The sequence below is a fragment of the Parambassis ranga genome, chromosome 19 (genome assembly GCF_900634625.1).
Source record: "Parambassis ranga chromosome 19, fParRan2.1, whole genome shotgun sequence".
In the NCBI taxonomy this organism is placed as follows: Eukaryota; Metazoa; Chordata; class Actinopteri; family Ambassidae; genus Parambassis; species Parambassis ranga.
The window spans coordinates 6604774-6629040 of NC_041039.1; the positions used below are offsets into that span (position 1 = coordinate 6604774).

The 24267-nt window shown below is 44.1% G+C and overlaps 3 protein-coding genes across 18 annotated transcripts in view; 2 read left to right on the forward strand and 1 right to left on the reverse strand.

Moving 5' to 3' along the window:
- The window catches only part of LOC114451971 (calcium/calmodulin-dependent protein kinase type II subunit gamma-like), a 28769-nt gene extending 24283 nt beyond the window's left edge, over positions 1-4486 (forward strand). For 9 of the 15 annotated variants that reach the window (XM_028430996.1, XM_028431007.1, XM_028430999.1 and 6 more), the window contains 4 exons: positions 1124-1199; positions 1293-1387; positions 1468-1704; positions 1933-4486. In XM_028430996.1, coding sequence (XP_028286797.1) covers positions 1124-1199; positions 1293-1387; positions 1468-1700 — 404 coding nt within the window. In that variant the 3' untranslated portion in view covers positions 1701-1704; positions 1933-4486. Of the gene's footprint in view, positions 1-161; positions 303-1123; positions 1200-1292; positions 1388-1467; positions 1705-1932 lie in introns of all 15 variants that reach the window. The other 6 variants (XM_028430992.1, XM_028430990.1, XM_028430991.1 and 3 more) reach the window with 1 other exon arrangement.
- Positions 4487-7042: 2556 nt separating this feature from the next.
- LOC114452500 (neurotrypsin-like) lies at positions 7043-22663 on the reverse strand. Of its 2 annotated transcripts, XM_028431837.1 has the most exons (14): positions 22368-22663; positions 19416-19458; positions 14331-14573; positions 13708-13846; positions 13441-13619; positions 13117-13264; positions 11620-11798; positions 11219-11360; positions 10869-11089; positions 10470-10611; positions 10107-10385; positions 9449-9571; positions 9101-9369; positions 7043-8669 (listed from the first exon to the last, which is right to left on the reverse strand). In XM_028431837.1, exons 1-14 carry the CDS (start codon positions 22464-22466, stop codon positions 8146-8148), a joined length of 2730 nt encoding a protein of 909 aa, XP_028287638.1. In that variant the 5' UTR covers positions 22467-22663; the 3' UTR covers positions 7043-8145. The 2 variants fall into 2 exon arrangements, with proteins under 2 accessions (XP_028287638.1, XP_028287639.1); XM_028431838.1 differs by lacking the exons at positions 19416-19458; positions 22368-22663 and adding an exon at positions 16086-16104.
- On the forward strand, positions 15717-18837 carry LOC114452502 (E3 ubiquitin-protein ligase TRIM7-like). The gene is made up of 2 exons (XM_028431839.1): positions 15717-15797; positions 16306-18837. The coding sequence occupies exon 2, from the start codon at positions 16308-16310 to the stop codon at positions 17994-17996; it is 1689 nt and encodes a 562-aa protein (XP_028287640.1). The 5' UTR covers positions 15717-15797; positions 16306-16307; the 3' UTR covers positions 17997-18837.
- Positions 22664-24267: the final 1604 nt, after the last annotated feature.

Sequence of the window (24267 nt, forward strand, 5' to 3'; positions counted from 1 at the left end):
TTGTCCTCATGTTACCCATCTTCATGTCATCAACCCATGCTATTTCTGTTTCTACTGACCACTAACCCTCATCAAGTTGTGTGTATGCATGCCGTGTGCGCGTGTCATCTTATGTGCGTCCGCCTGTTTTTGTTTTGTTGACCATTCGTTGTGTGTTTCAGTTCCACCGCATGACGTAAAGCGCATGGCATGGAACAGCACGGGCAACAGCTCCTGCCCTGAATCTGAGCTCTCACAGTCCTCCATGCCTGCCGCTCCACTAGGGAGCAACACTGTCGCTGCTAAAAGCAACACTAAGCAGAGTAAGAACACATCTGCACTAACAGACTAACCATCCACTCACCCTGGCTGTGTGGCAGATATGTCAGAATGTTGTTGTCAATTTTGTGGAAGAAGAATGAAAAATACCAAAGAGAACAAAAGAAGGTTTTTCATTTGTTGTTGGTGAATGTATTGGGGGGGGGGGGGGACCACTTCTTAGGGATCACTTCTTAGGGATCAGAATATTGGTCACTGATAGTGATAGTAAAGTCATGCTTTCTTTTTCCACACTTAACCCTTTTGAATCTTAATAGTTGAAACATTCTGCACTGTGCATTCCTCAGTGCAACTAAGAAGCTGTGATTGCCTAACTTGTAACCAACAATGTGACTAAAATGCATTGAGTATTTGCCTGATCTGCAGACTTAATGTGCAGAATACATAGAAGGACCTGTTTGTAGATGCTGTAAAAATGCAGTTTCCATACAGGTGCATGACTCTATTCTGCAGTGACTTAAAATGTGACAAGTGGAAAACTGCATGGGGTTCAGAGGGTTAATAAACCCAAAATAGGGTCTTTGCTAAATGAACACACATAGATTGAACATTTATCTTGGTGTTGTCACTATGTATGAAACCTTCAGTCATCGCAGGAGTAGTTGGCAGCGTACACACTCAGCAGAGAATGGCATTCAGTCAGCTGTTGTGTCGTACAGAAGGTGAGAGGCTAGGCGTTAGACAGCAGCGACGTTAAGATTGCTGAGCTGCACAGAGTGAAGGAAGGCAGGAGCTGCAGTGACAGATATCTGTTGTCTGGTCTTCTCACCCGCTGCCATCTGTTTGTCTTTCTCTCACTCTGCAGCTCGTAAACAAGAGATCATCAAGATAACAGAGCAGCTGATCGAAGCAATCAACAATGGAGATTTTGATGCTTACACGTGAGTACATCTGCATGTTGTGTAAATGGAAGGACATGCTCGGACAGAAATCATTAGAGCTGATTTATATCTGCTCTTGGTGATTTTTCTCAGGAGGATCTGTGATCCTGGACTCACCTCGTTTGAACCAGAGGCTCTGGGTAACCTGGTGGAGGGAATGGACTTCCACAAGTTCTACTTTGAAAACTGTAAGTTTTCTTACAACAAGGTTAATCAGTGTCTCTGGTGTCCAGAAACGACTGTGAACATGTTGCGTTTCCTTATTCAGTGCTGAGTAAGAACAGCAAGCCTGTGCACACCACCCTCCTCAACCCGCACGTGCACCTGATCGGCGAGGATGCTGCATGCATTGCCTACATCCGGCTGACACAGTTTGTGGACTCCACGGGTCGCCCTCGCTCCAGCCAGTCAGAGGAGACTAGGGTGTGGCACCGTCGCGATGGCAAGTGGCTCAATGTTCACTTCCACTGCTCAGGAGCGCCTGCTGCACCACTACAGTGATCAGGTAACACACACACACACATCTAAGGCATGTTTATTAAAACCTATCCTACCCTCAAGTGGTTGCACATATCAAAAACATCGTTTTTCTGTTAGAGTAATTTCCCACCATTAGTTAACCCTCTAGCAGTCAGTGTGACTCTAGTAAGCCTGCGGCTCAGCCAAAAACCCAGTTTTGTGACTGTCTAAGTAAGCATTGTATTTACATGCTGCTCCTCTTCTCCTCCCTCAGTGGTCCTGAGCCTCCAGTCTACTGGAGTATGTGTTTTGGGGGGCAGTTTTTTTCAGCGAGCGTGTTTAAAGAGGTCCGTCCTCTGCGTGGATTGGCTAGTGCCAGGAGCCCGGCCGGGCGAGATCGCATCCCTCTCCACGATACCAACCAATCCTGTCCCTCTTTTGACCTGCTGGGGTGCCGGCTGAACACTGAAGACACCGCCCCCGATGGGATGATGCATGCATCTGGCGCCTGATTAGAGGGCGCGTCTTTGCCCTCTATCCCTCCCCTGGCAGCCATCTTTTTTCTGCCCGTGCGAGATGAGACGTCCTGGGGGAGGAGAGGATTTACAGTTGAACTTGTGACAGTTTATGAGTATGAGTTATGAATATACTGTGTAAATTATGACTAGATGTACCAGAAACCACCAAAACCCAACCAAGCATTTATATTCACTATCTAATAAGGGAGGAGCTGAGATGAGGATGAAGTAAGCATCTGAGATTTTGGACACATTTAGGGATTACCGGGTAGAAAGTGCTCACTGCCTGGATGTTGATGTTAAGATGTAGGGAGATTTTTTTTCCCCCCTGACTGAATTAAAGAGGGAAAAAGTAGTCAAGTTGCCTCAGTCAGAGAACTTGATGACGAGAGAAACTTGATATCAAAACCATGAAGCACCAAAGTGTAGAACTTTAGGCTTTTTACGTGTTTGTGTGTTTTTGTTTGTGTGCTTGTTTTTCTGACAGAACGGAAACCGTTGTGTTGTGTGGGGATTTGGGCGGGCGGGTCGTCTGATTTCGAGGTTCCGAGTTTTCGTTGGTGTTTTTAGTGTCCTGATCATGTTGCGTTCCTGTGAGTAACCAGAGCCTTTTGTTTTTTTGTTTTTTTTTGTTTTTTTAATTTGCTCTGACTGATCCTGACTGATCTATCACGGCTCCTTTTTTTTTTTTTTTGTTTTCGAGTCTTTCGTTTCTTTTTTTTTTTTCTTTTTTTTTTAAGCAGCTGAGTTTTTAAAGATTTTATTGTGCAAATTTGAAGCTAACTTGTGCGTGATAACACGTTCTGTTGCGTCTATATGCAGTGGAGGGAGAGAGTAGGTCAGGGAAAAGGCGTCTGCATGTTTGTCCGCTGCCTCTCCCTCGTTCATCACCCCCCCCCCCCCCCCTCCCTCTTTAACCTTCCCTCATGCCCCATTTCTCAGCTTTCTGCAAGGGCCTGGTTTGTTTATAATCACTGTTTAAATACAGTGTGTGTATAGATATATGTAGAAAAGTGTAATATATGTACATGTATCTAAGAGACACTCATCCTGTGCATCTGGCCATGGGAACCACCCCGTGACCTCTGTGACCCCTTCTTCTCTTCATTCAGTTGTCCACCTTTTAAAAATACTTCCTTCAAACATTGGTAGCTGTTGATCATTCGCACTTGTGTAGGCTGCCAGTTCAAGTCCCATGGCCGTATGACTGTTTTTGGAGATAAAAAAAAGTAGTTTGACCTGTTCACCCCTGGTTTATAAATATGAAGACCTTCATAAAATAGTGTCCTTAACACCTGATCCCACGATGCTGTGAGCCGTCTTTTCATATCATATGCACACAAACACACACCCAGTGGTGTTTTTAGGCTTTGTAACATATCTGCACCGCTGCTGTGTGACCTCAACGCCACCCTCGCTGTGCTGCTTAATCGTCTCCACACCCTCTCCAACACCCCCACTTCCTCGGTACCTCCAAACCCCCTTCCCTGTGTGTTGGGACTTTTTGAGATGTTTATTTGTACTCTCTCTGTTGTTTCTCTGTCCCTGTGTTTCTGAGTTTGTTTTTGTTGTCGTCGCTTTCGTCGTTTGGTAAATTATGCTGATCTGCCAAGCTGGAGTTCTGCACTCTTCCCTCTCACACAGGAAAAAAAGGGAAACGAGGGAGGAAGTAAAGACAACACAGAATTAAAGAGATTGATCAGGTTTAAATTATTTATTAATGTAATCTACCCTTGGTGGTTTTAAATCGTGCCTGCTCAGTTGAGAGAGAGAGTGAGTTAGTGTGGGTGTTGCAGGTTATTGTGACCTACACTGTCATGAACCAGAGCGGGAGGTCTAGTTATATGCATGTTTCAGTTACGCATTTCTACCATGTACCTACCTGAATAAGGATGGAGCTAGTGTTAATATATGATATTTGCATCTTTTGAAATATGAATCTCCTCCATCCAGAATGTTGAATAGGTGACATGAAAAAATATATATATATATATATATTTAAAAAACAGCAAAATTTAAAATATATTTAAAGAAAAAAAAAAGGAATCAGGAGCCGTAGCTTGGTATGTGGCCCTCAATGTTAGCGTTTTCCCTGCGTTGTAATGATATACTATTGGGCTGCGCTTTCTCCCCCAGCCTTCACATGGATGCTGGAGTTTTTTTGCATGATCATGATGTACAATGAAATACAACCATGAATTGACGACTATCAAGTGTTTGTCTGAGTGTTAGTTGGTCTTCATCATAGCTTTGTTATTCTTCAAATCTTGGATCTTGAAAGTATTTAATAAAAATACTATTTCAGCACTGGTTTGTCTCCCATCAGTCGTTCATGTACTAATTCCTCTTTGCTGTCATTCAGGTAATAGTGGTGACGTCCTGCCCCTAACTGGACAAAACGGGGTGGGACTTCACCTCAGTTTGGCATGCACCTTATTGCAGTAGAGTTACATTCCATACCAAGCTGCAGTGTCTTGTAAATCTAAAGGATGTGGCTGTTAATGTGACCACATTTTAGCACATTGTTAGCATTGCAAAGCAGGTCGGGCTTTTTATTTCCTTTATCCAGCCTAGATATAACCTAATGTGGAGCTATCTAACACATACACACATTATGTAACGCTGCAACATTACTTAGTCATGTTGAATATCTGCTCACTCAGCCTCAGCCAATTTTAGAAAAAGAAACTAGTTCATCTCAGGTGACATTTAGCGGTTAGACACAGGCTGTTTAAGGACAAAAAAACAGTGAAACAGCAGCTGTAGACTGTGGCTTGCCTGGATGCTCTGAACACTGACAGCTGGCATCATGTTTGCCCTCCATACTTGTCTGTCATCATCTAACAAGGTCAGATTAAGCTCTGAATAACAGTATAGACTCCAGGTCATTAGAACAGTGGTGGAGAGAGTTCACTGAACAGCAACTTCGGAGAACATGTGCACTGCAAACAATAAAACATATAGAACAGTAATGTTTCAAGGGGACCCTAAAAAGTGACAGATCTGTATAAAACAATCAGTGCAGCTTGCTTCCACTGGCTCCTCTCTTATTGTAGCACAGTGAAGTGTTGAGTAATGCTTCAGCCTTATTTAAAAAGAGTTTGTGCTGTTATTTATGATGGTCCCAGTTATTTTAAGTGTGTGTGTGTGTGTTTGAGATGTAGGACAGCTCCCCATGGTTCCTCTGCTCTCTGTGTGATTAATGAGGAGGCCTCAGCAGTTCCACTCACACTTCATCAAAGACGCAGAAAGGAAGAAACTCATGAGAGATTGTGTCTTGTTAGCTCTCTCTGACCCTCGACTCTTTAGTGTCAACAAAATGAGGAGAATAGTGACCCACACCATGTCTCCTGAATCTAAATTACATCTGTCTTTGCTGAGGTCATAGAAAGACTCAGGGTCCATCAGCCGTCTTGAGGCATAATCTGGCTGTGTGGCCACATAGAAAGGCCACAACTGGAGGTGCTGCAGTGGTAATGTCTAATACTGCACCAGTCTTTACCCTCAAAGGTCAAAAGATCAGTAATAGTTTACACTTTCAGGCTTCAGTTTATCCAGTGTTTGTTGTAACATATTTATAAAAATATTAGATGGCAGTGTGTCACCTCATTATTGACTGTGGTCAAAGACCAGGAAATGAATTAACTTGTCATTTAACCATCCTTTATGTGTGTCTCTGTCCTGCTGGTTACAGGTTACACAGGTTACCGTCCTATTTCCTCCCAAATTAAACACACCAGTCCAGTCAAGTTAATGTTACCCTGTGAAAACTAGAATTACAGTCCTGTGGTCGCGGTTGACGTCCATGTCGGCCTCATACAGCACACAGTGATGCTGACAGAACTTCCATCAACATGCTCCTGTGATTGGTTCTTTCTACAAGATTAGGACACACCTAAGACCATATAGTGTAGTATTATGTCCTACTGATTAATGTTTAGTGGTTTCAGACCTTTCCAGCCAGGTGGAACAGAGCTGTCAGTGCTGCCTGGCTGCACCACAGACTCCACCTCGGGGAACTCTTCAACAGCTACATAAGTCCCAAAATCCAACCTCAATAATGACACGTTTTTTTTCAATTTTCAATAAACTCTGGTCAGTCCTCTCTAATGGGGGGGGGGGGGTGTCCTCTGATCCCTCCCACCCTTTTTTTTCCAAAGGGGAACCCTTCTAAACAAAAGAGGAGATTAACAGAGCTCATGGGTGACTGAGAGCAGGCGCTAAGCAGATTTACTTTTCAATTACTTGAAGCAATGAAAACGTTTTGTAACGTTTTTTTCTTCTTCTTCTAAAATCCATGTTTCTACAGGGCAACATAATACCCACTAATTAAACAGAAAGACAGGACAGTGGTGTGATCTTCATCACTGAGTCTGGCAAAGATGAAGATTGATCATCTCATTTGTGGCCCAAGGATTACATTTATTTTTCAGTCAGGGGTACTCAGTAACTCAGACTGTTTCCACTGTCTGGATTGTCTCTGGTTAGAAGGCCCAGATTGGCAGATTGTCTCTTGATGTCCTGGTCTCCTGTGTGGTGACAGAGACCATCCTTCTAGATGTGGTCATCTTCCAAACTCTCTCTTCCACCTTTGAACCCTGCAGTCCTAACCATGCTGGATGGAGCATCCTCCACACGTCCATGTGCACCTCCTTCAAGCTTTAATTCAAATAAGAGACCACAGCAACACTGAATACTCAGCAGGTATACGTTTTAATACTCAACCATGATTCTGCACAGTACACTGAGGAACAGCTGATGGCTTTAACACAGGTATAGAATACTTGAACTGGCCCAGCTGGGGGACACACAGTATTTACATGAATGGTAAAACATCAAGTCTTTGTACAGGGTTATAAGGACAGGCAGTAGCAGATCACAGGATGCTTCACGACACAATGGTTCACAACACATCAAGCACAAGTCCACACAGCAACGGTATAGGAAAAAAAGAACAATCTGTGAAAATAGAGCAATGTCGCCACCTCCTGGTTACACCGCACATCTGCTCAGAAGATGACAGAACAGGCAACATGTAGCTCTATCTAATCTCAGTCAACATGAAGGCAGAACACGCAACTAAACTAACCGTCTAACAGCACCTGTCTTTTCATCTATCTAAAGCCGGTACAAAAAGATACAGTCAGCTTCCAATGGCTTTAAAAGGAGAGAGATTACAGTTTTAAAGGACCACAACAGCTCGTCTGCACCTTTTAGCTCTTTAAAAACAAATGCAAGAAGTTCTGTTGCACTTTATTAAGCATTTTATTAAGTGTTTCAATTTCATCTAATGACCTGATTGCTTTTTGCATTGATCTGTTTGAGTGAGCCCTCCCTACATGTGCAGTAAAAAGATATACAAACATTAAAACACACTGGCATGGTCCTCGGTTGAGTAGCTTAGACGTGGATCTAAATGAACACCAGCATTTTCACCAGCAAAATGTAAAAAAACAGAGATCAGCCTTGTTTGAAAAAGAAACGTATCTGGATTTTTTTTTTTTAATATAAAACTTCATTTATCTACACTGATTGAGAGGCAGCCATGAGCCTTAATACTAGATGTTCTATTGATTTTAATCTCACACAGAAGACACATGAACAGGTGATATTAGCATAGATTCTTGTGTGTGACCGAAAATGTCCCTCAAATACTTAATGCGCTAATACTATTGTCCTTAAAATACATGCCATGCTGTGTAAGGCCCTGATCAGAACGCCCAGAAACTTAAATGGCTGTCAGCAGTTCTGTAAATCGCACATTAAAGCACCACATATCACCCACACACACTTTCAGAAACGTCTCATCTGACGATTAGCAAACCGCAAACATTTGGGAATCACAACATTGAGTTCAGATTTGAAATGAGCGCAGAGACTTAAGTTGGGAACATCTTCCATTTTCTTCTTGTAACCCTCCTCACAGGCGGTCACATGGCACAGGTGGTAAGCCAATGGCACGGCCTCAATCAGACCAGAATTTGTGTGTCTGTGTTGGCATCACCTACGTGGTATGTGTGCGTGCTTTTAGTGTGAGCGTGCTGATGATGAGCGTGTGTGTGTTTCTGTTTGATTTCAGAGATTTCATTTGTTTCTTGCAGGTCATGTGTGTGTTTGCCGTAGTGTTCCTCCTCGCCCTCGCTGTGTGCGTGTGTTAGGTCATTGTGTGTGTGCGGCTCCTCTGGGTGAGCTTGTGGGTTGATGACCTCGTCGATCCAGCTCCTGAAGCGGCTGACTCTTGTGTAGAGTGCAGGAGAGGAGGGGTCAGCGCAGCCGTAACCCCCGGCAACAACCCCGGTTAGTACCCATCGACCCGCCTCACCCTGACACAGCATCCCGCCTCCGGAGTTGCCCTGACAACCATTGCCATAAAGGTGGCTTGTGTCCGGTGGACTGCCAGCACAGAGAGTCCCGTGGCTGGAGAAGCTGTCGCCATAGCGTTTCTTACATTGCCATGACGACATAAGCGGGACCCAGGATGCAACAACAGAGTCTAGGAGAGAAGATAGATAAGATAAGTCACTACTTCTTACCATTAATTAGTCATTAAAGTCCAGTCCCTGTGAGTAGCCATACCAAAGCTACTTGTAACAGTTTCTTATCAGAATCAAGTGATTTTATGGACAGCAGTACCAAGGATAAAACTGAGTGGCTTAAACATGAGTACTAAAAACCAACCACATGGTGGCACCAGAGAAAAACAAAGGAACTCTTTTCTCTCTCACACACACACACATCTCTGTCTTAAGTTTTAGGATGTTCCATCAGGATGGTTTACTAAGTCTGAGCCTGAACCTGGAGCTGTAGACTTTTATATTGTTCAGGTCAACATTTAAATGTGTATTGATTCTGTGATGTTCTTAAAAGTGAAACAGCTTCTCGGCACAGTTTTTGTGTGATTTAATATATGATAAATTGCCACACCTGGTCCTGTCCAGCTAGTGGTAACCATGACAACACAAGAAGATGGAGCGACTCCCCCTAATGCTGAGTCAGCGGTGGGAAGGCAAGCTGCATTGGTGTTGGGGTCAAAGGTCAGACAGCGACCCTTAGCGCTGGGCAGCTTCAACAAAGCTAGATCATGTCCTCCGCTCTGACCCTTGAATTTCCTGTGAACGACTAACTGCTCTGGGATGAGTGTCCGCTCTGACGCCCCAACGCGCACAACGTACTTGGATGGATCACTGCCAAACCTAAGAGAGGGAGGAGGAGGGTTCAGTTTTTTGTTTGCTGTTTGGTGGTCTCCACAGATGCCTCCAGCATCATGTTTACCCGCTGATGCAGAGTGCAGACGTCAGGGCCCAGCAGGGACTGATCAGGGTGCCACTGCAGAGAGGGCCACCATCTTTGTCCTGGGACTGAAGCCATACTGACACCTGCCATGGCCACGAAGTCCTGAGTAAGAAGAAAATATGTCAGCCAAAAGGAAGGAAGTTATCACAGCCCATCCTCATCAGGAGACATAAATATAAGCCTTTGCAACAACCAGTGTGTGTGTGTGTGTGTGTGTAACACCCTGCTGTGGGTGTGTCTATATAGCGCACATTGACTATTATCTTTGGGGCTGGAAGAGACAGACTCTAAGGTCAAAAGGTTGAGAATCAAAACTGTGACTCTCAACAACCAACCAAACCCCAAAATCCAAGATGGCTGTTCCAGTGTCAATTCATATTGCTAAAAGTTGGCTAACAGAAATGTGTTTTTGTTGCAATGAGGTTAATGTGGTGCTCTAGTCTCTGTGTGACTCTGGAGAGAGACTTTCTTTTTCATCATTAAAGTGGACAGAGGCTTTTGTCACTACATCCCACACACTGGTCCTTATTTATTTCCACAGTTGTGTAGTCTCACCTTTAAGTAAATGTTTGCTACTTAATGAAAACCTTTTGTATCTTTTTCAGAGATGTTGTGAAGCAGGATTTTTTTCTCCTACCTGAGCATGTTCTCCTCTCCTTGGTTCCACCTCTTGCCCTCTGCCTCCACCAGTTTCCTCAGCCCACAGCTCAGCTCTTCAGGCTTGGCCGGCACCACTGACTCCCTCGGCATGATGTCACACCTCACCCCTGCATCCTCCCTGCGTCTGCAACCCTCAATGCTCTGGCCCAGTGAGGGGCACTCTCCCAGGAACTCTTCCTTCCCTGTGCACCTCACCTGGTCCAGGTGGATGGGTCCTTTGCCCTGTCCGAACCCTCTAGCTGCTACCGCAGCACCGCTGAAGAGAAATAATACAAGGGACTGTGTTTTTATCTTTGTCTTTTATAAACAAACTCACCGTCTTTAACACACAAATGTTTACCTGTGTCCAAGCTGTCTGCACACCACAGCTGCATTCAGGTCATTCCAACCGGAGTCACAAATACTTCCCCAGTCGCCATGGAGATACACCTCGACTCGACCCTCCTTCCTGCTGCTGCCTCCCGCAAGACGCACCAGGGGACCTGACAGAAAAAACTCTCATTCATATTCATGTCTGAGCATCGACACATCCAGAATACAGTGGCAGTGTTAAATGTCATCTGCTGTCTGGTTATTCAGCTGCTGTTCTTATTCTAATGGGCTGCAGGTGTCAACAGGAGACAGATTTATTTTTTTCTGCTGTCAACATGTGACATTTAAACTGTTTATACAGCAGTGTTTTCACACTGGATTTGAGACAGGAGCTTATTTGTCTTGTTGTTGCAGACTCATGTCTTACCTGTGGACGGTGCGATGACCGACACTTCGTTGGTCTCTTGGCTGGGTCTTCCCCTGCAGCGAATGCCGACGTCCTCGCTGTGGGAGCAGTCTGTCCTTCCCCAGATCCCATGTTGGCAATCCAGCAGGGACGTCTCAGATCCTTCGCAATGGACATCATCCAGGAGAATCAGGCCAACGCCTTCACCGAATGTTCCATCCGCTACGACCTCGGCATGACCCCTGACAGACAGACACACAGTTGTTCCATGGATGCTGCCCCCATTCATGTATGCATTTAGATTTTTCACTTCTTGCTCTGTTTTGGGGCTCCACCAAGTTAAACCTAGCATATTGGGTGCATTGTCATACCTGTAGCCCAGTTGTCTGCAGACCACCTCTGCATGCTCCTGGGTCCAGTGGTCATCACACACCGTCCCCCAGTCACCGTTGTGGAGCACTTCCACTCGACCCTCCCAGGGATTATCCCCTCCAACCAGGCGCACCACACCATCTGTAAATCAGACACAGTACAGCTATTAAGGGATTTATGCCTACATCAGCTATTAATATTAAAGTATGATTTTTGGATCAATTATTAACATTAGGATTAGTCACATGTGATGTTTCTCTGCTCCCATAAATCCTGTTTCTGTGTGTCACAAACAGGATGTTGCTGCTTCATGCAGTAATGATTTATTGATGTTCATGGGATATAAATAGCAGCCCTAAGATTACCAGTGTGTACAGTGGCCTTGTGTGTGTGTGTGCACCTGTATAAGGGCTGCAGGAGACCCCGGCGTCCTCCATGTGGTCACAGTTGTGCTGCTCCCAGTCACCATGAGGACACTGGTCCAAGAAGAGCTCGTTTCCTGTGCACTTCACGGCATCCAGCAGGATGGGACCTGAACCCTGACCGAAGTGAGCCCATGACCAGGCCTTCGCTACACCCCTGCACCACACACACATACAGTCATTAGGTCAAGACATTTTTTTGTTCAGATTAATAACATGACAGTAACCCTCTCTAACATGATCACCACAAATAGCAAAACATTTATCTCACAGTCCTGCTCAGTTTTTTATAGGATGTCAAACTATAAAAGTGAGTCTATGAGGGCATAATAAAAGGAATAAAAATAGTGAACTATAACAAGGCGTTGACCAAAACTGCAGTTCATCAAGTGGCCACTAGAGGGTGGGTCCAAAGTTTCATGTTACTACACAAACAAACAGCCTAGTACTAAAAAAAAGTTCAAATAAAGCAAACATCAATAATCCAAACTGTAAATTATAAATAGATAGAAGAATGTTTCTGCTTCATCATTTATTTAGGCTGAAATGCCCCAAGAAGCACTTTCACACACTGCTGCTGTGTGACATTTAACCTTAAAATAATGTGCAGAGAATAACTCTTCCTTTAATGCACAACTCAAGCTTTACCCTACCTCGTGAACAAAAACCTTAAAATAAGTGTAAAATAAGACATTCAAATGACCTGATAATAAAAAATACCAGCATCTATTGCAATCCTAATCTCACCAAAAAGACAACATACCTCATGTTTTCAACACTATTTAAGCAGGACATGAAATTGCAGTTTGGTATTATTTCTTTGTGGTATTGCCTAAAAATCAAAACACAGGAAAAGCGCTTAACTGTTCGCCACATACATCCAGGTGGGAAAAACAAATCACTTCATTTTGTGTTTAGGTGGCACAACACATCGACGCCTGTTTGCCGCCGTGTGAGGACATCTATTATTCATAAGCACAGACACAGATGGCGAGGTGTCTCTCTGTGTTTCAGAAGATGAAATGTATCCTCATGTTGAACATGGAGGGAGTTCTTTCTCTTCACAGAAACAACTCTGTCACTCTCTCTGCAGGTTGTACACACACTCTGTGTGTGTGTATGTGGGGGGGCGGGGGGCGCCTGCAGTCTGTAGTAATGTAGTTTCATTCCTTATTAGGCATTTTTATAGCATCTATAAAACACTGTGCAATATAGAGGAACATGTAGAAAACTTCCTGAATGTTTTGTCTTTTTGACTGCTGGTCACAAGTGAGTCAATCATGGTATCCTAGTTGCACTGAGGAGTGCAATTTTTTTTTCACAGAATCGTGTTGATGCAAACACTTAAAGTGGTACGATAAATTTTAAATATGATTCATTCATTCTGTGTCACCTCTTGTCTCAAAGGGGAGACAGGAGCCGACATGTCAGCACACATATGCCGGCTCAGCCAGCTGGTGATGGTGTGAACATACCCGAAGCCAAGCTGTCTGCACACCACCTCTGCATCGCTGTCATCCCACTGGTCATCACAGACGGAGCCCCACCTTCCTGCATGAAACACCTCCACACGACCTTCAAAGTCTTCCTCACCTCCGACCAATCGAAGTGGATGGCCACTGCCTGAGAGGGAAGAAGGAGATATCTGGAATGATTTCACTTTTTTGGCTGCAGAATATATCATAAACCATTCTTTTTCAATAACTCAAGGTGCTGGTACATTTCTGTCTGTCCCTGAGGTGTGTGTGTGGGGAAATATTCAGGTCTGGTTGCGATTGCTCTGTGGATATCACACTGACCTTCTGGAGGTGAGCACACCACTGCTGCCTCGTTTCCATGGCTACAGTCACCAGTGACGAACATCCTGCTACGGCACCTACTCAGGGTGTTCTCATCACCACGGCAACCCAGACGCTCATAGTGAAAGAGGCCAGAGCCCGAGCCAAACTCTGAGTGCTGCAGCGCTGTGCCGATGTCCCTGAAAACAAATGACACCAGTAAGATCAACACAGTCAGCACAACACTGGACTCCTCTCATTGCTTTTTGTTTGTTTACTTCCTCCTACCCAAGACCCAGCTGCCTGCAAATCACACTGGCATCTCTGTCCGTCCAGTGAGAGTCACACACTGCCCCCCACTGGCCATTCAAGTAGACCTCAACCCGCCCGCTGCCAGAAGACGAACTGCCAACCAAACGGGCTGAACCTGAAGCACCACAGAGACGGTCATGTGATATTTTTGTCAGTATGTGGTGACCATGGTGGGAGAGAATTTTAGTCAAGCGAGCAAAGCTAATCCATACTCCAAGAGATAACGGCAACAATATGAAATGGTACATACAACTTGTCTCCTATGTGAGCAGGTCAGAACATCTGTGTAAGTGAATTTTGCAGACTGTATATTTACTTCCTTATCCTAAATTGAGACACCTAAGCTGCTATTCTTAGCATCACGTCTGGACTTTTACAAATTTTGTAGCCAAATCTCTAGAGACCTACAAACTTTTGTCATCAGACAGTGCTGGTTTCCTGGAGGGGAGTGACCAGTGCCACAGATTTAGACCTAGATTTAGGAGGGCAAAGGTCACTATGTGGAGAAACATCAGTGCTATTTACTTATGATCATTTTAAGATTCAATCCTCAGGTGATGACATCTTATGTCTCACAGTTTAGTTTTCCATGGACTCACCCTGGTGGCAGTCGCAGTACGCCCACCCGATGGCTCCTGAGTTTTGTCTGAAAAAGCACCAGGGGTTGGACTCGCGATCCGGGTTCCTACAGTAGCTGTGGTCACCCAGCCCGCGGCCCGGGTACTGCATGACATAGTCTGGAAACTCAGTCCATTTCAGACAGGGGGCGCCTGAGTCCGTCTGTGACACAGTGCCGTTGTAGTATCCCAGCTCTGTGAACCCCTCAGAGCAGGACAGAGGCACTGCACACAGAGGAGAGAGGAGGATTTGGAAAAGTGTGAGAACAGAGAAGAAGTTTTCATTAACATCACATTGTCCTGTACATAATGTGCTTTTTGCATAGCATGCAATCATGTTTTTGTATGAGAAAAATCATGATATATTATTATGACCAGAAATTTAAAATAAATTAATAAAAAATATAAAAAATAAAAAATATAAGGACCGCCCCCCAGCTATATTTGTATTTTACTGGGTTTTGGTTATGGTTCCTGCTTTATTTTGTGTGCCACCCTGTTTCCTATGTCTCCAGTGTTTAACCTACGATCTTCATTTCTAGTTTGTTTAAATGTGACTTTGAATAATATATAGTGATATTTCTGCATAACATCATTAAAAAACATGATGTTTCAGAATGACCGACAATTTTTAAAAGACACAAGGGTAACCCCTATGTGTTTTTGGAAAATTTGAGAATTTTTTTGACCAGCTGTATTTTGGCTTGTTTATATTGTTCTGGACATGTAATGAGCCTTTGAATAATATATAGTCATATTTCTGCATAAACCCATTAAATCTGCATTCCCCATAAAAACAGACTGAACTGTGCCACTTGAAGTACAAAGCCATCAAAAAATACAATCCCATTTGAAAATCAAACATTCACTAAAAACAAAGCACTAACATGATTGTGTAAAAAAAAAAAAAAAAAAAAAAATCTCCTCCTCAGCATTACTAGGAAGCCATGTTTTACTCCGATGTAACCAGGAGCTGCATTGAAGCTGAGCATTGGAGCTGCAACATGATGATAAATTTCATGTCTTCCAAGCAGCAAACTCTGATTAATGTTGGAGATATTCCAGCCACCACCAGCGGTCTTATCTCTTCGACACACCCAGCCTGGCCATCCTGCATCATCATTATCTCTCCAGTGCAACTTTCATGCCCACTTAAATACACACACCAAGCAGTGAAAGCGTGAGACAGATGATCTAAACCAGAAACCTGTCCTCAGACAATAAATAATACAGAACAAACTCCTAAAAGGAACATCTAAACACATTTCTCTCTCTCTCTCTCTCTTTCTTACACACACACACACACACACACACACACACAGTGCCCTGTAGACAAAAATGCATCCTGTCCCTTTAAGAAACATGACACAGGAAGAAACTGAAAGTACAAATACTTCTTGTGAAATGACGACAGGACACACATTCTCTCTGCTCTCCAGGCGAACACACGTAAGAATCAAACTTTCTTTATAACATTGACTAAACATGTTGTAGCTGAAATATCTTTCCTCTGTCTGAAACACTGTGACAAACTTAACCAACAGTCTGATCACTTCATCAGTATGATGACCTGTCTGTAAGGCTGGATCATCAGATGTTTTCTTAATATCTCCTTTCTCTTTGACATGTTCACTGGCAGCTTTAACAGTAATGTATGGGGTGTATGTGAGCTGTATATGGCAGGCTGTGGTAATGTTGGTTCCAAAGATTTGGCAACTCCCTGTGTAGAAACCTTACTGTGCGCAACAGCAGCCGGAGGCATCCACCCATATTTCTGTGTATTTAACAGGTTGGTCACATGAACTGTGACCTGACATGCACTCCAGTCTCAGTCAGTTTAAAGCAGTATACACACATTTATTAACAGTAACAGCTGTTCAGCATGAGCTTTAACTCCTATATTATTTATAAGATTTACTGCAAATGTGTTTTGACTTTGGAGTCTGTGTGTTTGTAGAAATGGCGTCCAGCAGCAGCCTGTTATCTGAGGAGCAGTTTTGTTGTCCCATCTGCCTGGATGTGTTCACTCAGCCAGTGTCCACTCCGTGTGGACACAACTTCTGTAAATCCTGCATCAGCACTTACTGGGACAATGCTGCAGTCTGCCAATGTCCTGTCTGTAAGGAAACTTTTACAAGGCGTCCGGATCTCAAGGTCAACACCTTCATCTCGGAGCTCGCATCCCAGTTCATGTCGTTTCAAGTGACGGACCCTTGCCTTTGGATGGCAGAGCCACAGCAGGTTACTTCCGGCGGCTCAGTGCTGTGTGATGTTTGTAGCGACTCTCAGAAAGAGGCTGTCAAATCCTGCGTGGAGTGTCAGACCTCATACTGCGCCATTCACCTGGAGCCACATCACCGTGTTGCCGGACTGAAGAGGCACACTCTGGTGCAACCTGTGGCAAGCCTGCAGGACAGGGTCTGCAAGGAGCACAACAAGCTGCTGACGCTGTTCTGCTTAGAGGACGATGTCCTGCTGTGCGACGGTTGTGCCCGTTCGCATCACCACAGGCACAGTGTCATCCCTATGCAAGAGGCGTCTGAGGAGGCCAAAGGCTGGCTAAGGAGCACTGAGGCTAAAGTACAGCAGATGATCCAGGAGAGACTCAAAATGGTCAGAGACATGAAGGAGTCACTAAGTCAAAGTGAGAGACAAAGTAAAGAGGCAATAGCGGAAAGTGTGCAAGGCTTGACAGAACTGGTGTCAGAGATTCAGAAGACTCAGGCAGAGCTCATCAGAGTGATCGAGGAGAAACAAAAATCAGCGGCAGAACAAGCACATGAGTTCATTAGCGATTTAGAGCGAGAGATCACTGAGCTGCAGAAGACAGCCAGCGACCTCAGGGAGCTGAAACAAACTCAAGACCAGCTGCGTTTATTCCAGAGCCACACAAACCCATCTGTCCTGCCACACATAATGGACCTGACCAGTGTCAGAGCAGTCAGGCAGCTGGAGGTTCCACACATACACAGATCTGTGAGGAAGTCTGTGTCGAACCTGCAGGTGTTGCTGAATAAACTCAACACTGAAATAAAGAAATTCTCTGAAGATGTCGACGCGTCAAACGAAGCCATGCTGAGATACGTGCAGCAGTACGAGGTCAATGTCGTGCTCGACCCCAGCACTGCTCACCCCCTGCTCATTCTGTCGGACAATGGCAAACGGGTGAGATACGCCATGGGATTCTTTGTGGGAAACCAGCACCTGAACCCAAACACCTTCAGCACACATCTAGCAGTGCTTGGCCAGAGGGGCTTCTCCTCCTCTAAGTTTTACTTTGAGGTTAACGTGGGCCGGAAAACGGAATGGTGTCTGGGTGTGGCCACAGCGTCCCTCCAGAGGTGGGGGGAAATACCTCGGCGTTCTGACTGCGGACTTTGGGCCCTGTCCTTTCTGGAAGATAAATTTGAAACCTTCCACTCACCAAATGTGCCGGTTTATGTGGGGAAAGTGGAGAGGGTCGGGGTGTTTGTGGATTATGATGATGGCCAAATATCCTTCTATGACATAGCAAATGCAGCTCTTATTTATTCTTTCACTGAGTGCTGCTTTACGGAGGAGCTCTATCCATACTTAAATCCCTGCGACAATGAATACGGTTCAAACCTGGATCCCCTGATAATTGTTCCTGTTAGCGCCACAAACTGAGGCCTCAGCCCCTTTCAAAACAGGAAAGGAAAACACCTTTTTCTCTTTAATATGACAGAAATCTAAAAGCTGAATATCTTTAATTATTACAAATGACAGCTGCATGTGCTTTAGATATTTAATTATTTTTAAATTATTTACAGCCTCTACAGACATGTTTACTGTCTGCTGGTCACATGTGAATTACATTCTTTTCACAGGTTCACATAAAATAATCCAGCACATATGTGGTATAAAATGCAACTTGTGCTCCTAAAGACCACTTCAGGTAGTATTAGTGTTAAGAGGAGATTTTTTTTTGTTCTAAAATCACTATATCACAGCAGCAGAGGCTAAAACTAATTGAAATATGTACACACACACTGCTAGTTTATGCTCAAAAAGTGCTCATTTATTATTATATATTTTAACTGTTATGGATGATTATGCTGTTCCCAGCTGTGAGCTCAGCATCATAAATCAGTAGCAATCAACAAACACTACAATTCTTTACAATACACAAGCCTCACTTTATACTTTTTACTGAGAATGATGAGAGGTCAGGCAGCTTCTTTTACAGGAGGAGACAGTTATCTTTATAAAAACAAGCAGAGGCTTCCTTTTCCAGCCTCAGACCATTTCACATTATATAATGTGTTTTCTGGTAAACACACACACTCACATATGTATCTAAAATCTAAGAGCTATGATCTGTACAAAGAGGTGACTGTGTCTCACAAAAACACAAAAAACACTGCATGTCACAGTGATTTTGGGTGGACTTTAATTATGTTTTTCTGTGTTTGATGCTAATGTTTCATATTCATCTGCATAAATATTTAATAAAGTAAAAAAAGCATTACATAAATGAACCACTCACTGCATCTTTTTGCTCCACTGTGTTTTAAATTTCACTTCATCTTGTGTGTCTCATTCAAGCTCCTTAATTCATCATACCACACTCGCTCTCACACCCTTCCCATTTCCACGACAACCATACTCTGCCTATTGCCATGGGAACGCTCAGTCTCCCCCCCAGCTCCCGTAATCCATTTCCCAGCCACAATGAGTATTTGATACGGTTCACACTCAGAGGCTTGCTATATGGAGGGGGGAGGTGTGTGTGTGTGTGTGTGTGTGGCATCGTTCACACACACACACACACACACACACATTATAATAAATACAGGAACATTCAGTTTTTATAACAAAGAGGTGTTCCTGTGTTTTACTGATGCTCTTTCAGTGCAAGTGTTTCTCACTACAGCCCCACACCACCATCATCACCATCATCATCCTGGCCTCCTCTTCTTTTAGCAATGAAACACAGGCAGAGAGATGTGGGTGTGGGAGCGGCGGGTTCCATGAGTGTCTGAGTCAGAATGTGGAGGGTAGGAGCAAGATGGTGTAGGAGGAGAGGATGGATAAACTCCTGCCTACCTGAGTTCTGCACCTCGTTTAAGTAACTTTCCTCAGTCAGCACCTGCAGACAGGAAGAGAAAGATTCAGCAAGTGAGACAAAGGAACACCATGTCACATGATCTCTGCTTATTCTTAAGCTTTAGGTGGATTTAGTTAGAGCAGCTTTTCCACACACTGTAATGATAAAGATGGATGAAGCTTCCAAGGCAGCTTCGTTTATTGCCAGCCTGACAGCACTGAGTCCCTGAGACTAGCTACCTGTTCTACCCCATGCGGTCACATCCTTGAGGCCTCACCACTGCATCCAGCCTCTAGTGGACACTTAATGAAGTGCAGTTTTTGGCAGGTTCCATGTTGGCTTCACTCTCAGTCCAGAAGGTTGCCACCTGGTTTCCGTGCCTCCGTCTTCCTCTTTCAATTTTTTTAGATTTCTTATACAATAAGAATAACCTACATCTGTCATGAGATCATAATATAGTTTTGCCAGCCTCTGAGCTGTGCATGCAGCCGGACCACTGGAGGTTTGGGACAATCAGTGACCTCTGAGGAATTATAGTCAGTTTTCTTGTAAATACTGCATCAACATGCAGGCTTGTTACGTGTCTTCATTGATCTGATTGCTTGATGCTACCTCATGACAGAAGGCTACTGCATTTTCTGCTGAAACGTTCTTGTTTGAAATATTTTGGGATGGATTTTACATGTGTTCAGCTTGAGAGACAAGAGCTAAATAATAGGTTAAAATGTACAACAGCCTCTGTGTACATATCTCCTAAATATGCTGTTTTTTGGGGGGTGGGCAGGGCCAAGCAGGTTCTGCAGCAACCTCTATGTGAAAGTGACGAGGGTAGTGATTCTGGAAGGATGCTCTATCTTTATTTACAGCCTGCCCTGTTAGGACTCACACATGACCATGACCTCTGCTGTTTACTTCCTGTGTCCTTCAAGGCATTGTGTAACTGCAACCCACTTTAGATGAACAGGTTTAGGTTAGAACAACACACACATGCTGCACTGAGGATAGATAGATAGATAGATAGATAGATAGATAGATAGATAGATAGATAGATAGATAGATAGATAGATAGATAGATAGATAGATAGATAGATAGATAGATAGAGTCCAGCAACATCCCACACACACACACACACACAGATGAAATGCCTTCCAGAAGACACGGGTCACTGTAATGGTATTACAGCAGGAACGGGTGACCTGTGGTTGTAAACATGGGTGTCTCCATTCATGTCAATCACACGGCTCGATTATAGCACTAATCGGTTAGGACGCTCTGGCAGCTGCGTTCTATGCATGGCCATGTTTACACACACACGCACACCAGCAGACAGGCAGAAATAAACAAGCAAATATGGATGCAATCCATGCAGGATCACATGCGATCAGGCCGGTTTTCATGCCTGCTGGCCCTCTTCTTCAGTCGAACTGAAGCCGAACGTCTGGGAGTACAAGGAGCGGAGAGCACCAGCTGGGGGTATGCATGGTTGTATTATGTCATTCTTAGAACTGAAAGTTACAACAAACCAAGGGTTAAGACCAGTGCACCGCTCAGACTTAAGCCCTGTATGTGTTGCACCTGGGTGCAACAGGAACATGATCATCATATAACATATATAACATCATATAACCTCAAAAGACAAACAATGACAGAAAAGTGTTATGTTCACCAAATAAATAATAAGACGAGAAACAGAGAGGTTTCACTTTGGCAGGCAAACCCTATTAGAGCTAACGGAAGAGCTCTCCCATTCAGTCCTGTGTGTGTTGAACAGAAACACGATGCTATGGCTGCAGGGGCAGCATCGTGCCACAACACTCATCGTGCCTTTCACAACACTTTGCACATTCTTGGCTTTGCATGTATTCCCCTGGACATGCATCGTGGGACCAGACACAGTTATGACTGTGGCACTCAGTATTAATCCTAATTTCAAACTCAGACATGGATAAGACTGTTCTAAGTTGACCCATTTTCTTTTTCACCCAGCTGGTGCACTCCACTCCAGCAGACTTGCAGACTATTAGCGACCTTCACACGTGTGTATGTCCAGGCTGTTCTCATAGATACAGTCTGGAAGCATTATATATATGAGGCATAGCCTAGTAGAGTTACATCAAATTAATTTAGACACCATTAGGCTATACCAGTCCCTTCTTTTCAGATGGGAGTTGTAACCATGGTAACCAAGGTCCACACCACGATGTTTGTGACTTAACCTAACCAAGTAAATTTGATCCTCAAACTCAGAGAGTGAAAGTTAAGCAGTAGTATCCTTTAGGTGACAGATTTTATTTTCATCATCTGAAATATCATTGAAGGCACTGGCCCGAATCTGTAGCGAAGGCCTCATTAGGCTGAAAAAAGCTGAAACTTCTGTGTAGTGTTAATGTTTATAATTAAAAGCTGCTGACAACAAAAGTGTCTGATTGATCCTGAACTGGCTCCAGATGTGACAGTCCTGAATAAAAACAGCAGAGCTGCAGCGGGCTCTGACCCACACCTGCTTCACTGGTTTCCACTGCTGTAGCCTGAGTTGACTGAATTGCTGTGACAAGCTTCAACAGCCCGTACAAGGTTCATTCCTACAAACACCGCGGGGACACAGGAGCCACCGGCGGGTTCCTCTCATGATATCCCACCGAGGAGGAGGAGGAGGAGGAAGGTGGCGGGGTTGTGCCTGAGACAATACAGATTTGGTGCTGTTTAACGCACCGACCTGCACCTGCTTTGTGTTGCACCCTGAGCTGGATGTATTGTTTTGACTGCAGCCATTTATCCTGAATCCTAATGTGTAGCTTTATCAGTTTAATTTAATCAGTTTAATTATCGGCCTAATTAAGGTTTGTGTTAAATGGAGCGCCAGTCTCTAAAGCATCAAGGAATCAGGCCACATTGCAAAATCAAACCCCCTCACCCTCTTCTTCATCATAAAAGAGAACACAGTACATACCTCCGCCAGCAGCGGCAGCCAGAGGCAGGCGGTTCCGATCAAGCATAACATTTCCCGGCTGGTGAGCGCCATCCTTCCCGCCCGGTGTGTCCGTGTCATAGCCAGAAGAAGCGCCGCTCCTTTCCCATCTCTGAGTCCAACCTGTCCGCGAGGTGAATCGTTATCCCTCCGCTGGAAGGAGCGTGCTGTGTGGTGGTGGTGGTGATGATGATGGTGGTGTGTGTATACGTGGGAGGTTTTACGCACAGAAGGCAGGGTGCGGCACTATAAACGCTTCACACACACACACACACTGATTCAATCCTAGGTGAAGTATAGTGTCGAGCTCTGCAAAAACCTGATGCCACAATCTCTCTCCCTCTCTCTCTCTCTCTCTCTCTCTCTCACACACACACACACACACACACATAATGATGTCTATGCGTAATAATTGATGAATTTAACGGACAATTTGCCACAAACTGGCTGCAGTTGACCTTCAGTGGGGGACTGAATGATACAGGTAAGTGAAAATGGATGACTGACTAGGTCACAGTGTTACTATAAGAAGGCGCTTCTTTTTAACAAATGTAAAATATTTTGTCTTGTCAGAAGTCTTTCTCTTCCAATATTTACACATTTTGTCCAGGGGGTGTTCTTTATTAAACCTCCAAAAAATTGGTCCATGTTGTAAATTTAGCTCCATCTTCATCTTGGTGAGCAGGTAGCAGTGTCACATTTCTTGAAGTTTGGATGGGTCTTTGGTCTCTGATTGGTGGACCCAAGTCTCATGCATGCTTTCAAACTGTTGCAGAAATCTCTCAGGATCCAACTCAGACATGACAGATTTTCTTTCGAGGTGTGATAAAAAAAAATCCAAGGAGTTTTAGGATCCAGCAAGCTGACACCTTCGCCATGGATCTTATCAGAGGCTTTCTGTGGGATTTACAAGAGGACATGTGACTGTTTGACAGGAAAAGTGTCCACATTTGATCATTAAAAACCCCTCTCTCACTTTCACTGCTGCAGATTTTTTGTAAAACTGATCAAACATAATCAGCTTTGTGAGGAAAGAGCCAGACAGAAACTGGCTGCAGAATAAATCAGCACACAGCAGACATTTTGGCTGACGGTGACAAAAACTCCCCCAGAGTAAAAAAAAAGCACATTTTGAATATAGCGGTTGACAAAATTGCCTGTGTGTGTTGCTTCAAAAACGCTGCATTTGAAGCTGATCCAGAAAGAAGCATTTCACATCAGTAGCCTACAGATAAAAGCAGAGCCAGCCGCCATGTTTTGTCTTCACTCAGCAGTTAGAGAGAAGTGGTCAGATCAGCTTATTCCAGCTGGTGAGTATGTTCTTAAACTTATCAGATCCACTGCACTTACACCACGGTTCACTGGGAGTGCACTTAAACCACTCCGAAAACAATAATACATCAGACTAATACATTTATTAAAGTGTGTGCTCCGATACTAACATTAGCATGCAATCAAAGACGCTATCACTCTTAATACTGAGTTGAAATGCTATCAGACGCTGCAAATGTAAAATTTTTTAAAGAAATCATTTCTGTCATTTCTGTCAATTCTAACAAATTTAATCAATGTAAACTCACATGCAATTACAGGAAATATGTGACTGACAATGATATAATAACATAAAACACTATCACCAACAATGCTAATACAAAATGCTAAGACAGGAAATTGCTTGATAGAAAATGTAAACATGAGATGCATTAAAGGTAGGAGATTTTGAAAACTCAGTGAGAGTCAGCCAGATTTTGAAAGTAAACACACGCCCCTTTCTCTCGGAGCTCACCCCAAAGCCACGCCTCCCAACCAGTCTGTGACTTCGGCCATCATGCACGTACCTCTCTGATGTACGCAGAGCAGGAAGAGAGCAGCCAACTAGCCA

What these genes read in the sequence shown, in the direction of transcription:
- LOC114452500 (XM_028431837.1), bottom strand. Translation starts at nt 22,466, where the DNA reads ATGACACGGACACACCGGGCGGGAAGGATGGCGCTCACCAGCCGGGAA. An exon ending in GGCTGCCGCTGCTGGCGGAG is followed by an intron (nt 19,459 to 22,367) that starts GTATGTACTGTG and finishes TCCTGTCTGCAG; the next exon opens with GTGCTGACTGAGGAAAGTTA. An exon ending in GGAGAGGAGAACATGCTCAG is followed by an intron (nt 9,572 to 10,106) that starts GTAGGAGAAAAA and finishes CTTCTTACTCAG; the next exon opens with GACTTCGTGGCCATGGCAGG.
- LOC114452502 (XM_028431839.1), top strand. Translation starts at nt 16,308, where the DNA reads ATGGCGTCCAGCAGCAGCCTGTTATCTGAGGAGCAGTTTTGTTGTCCC.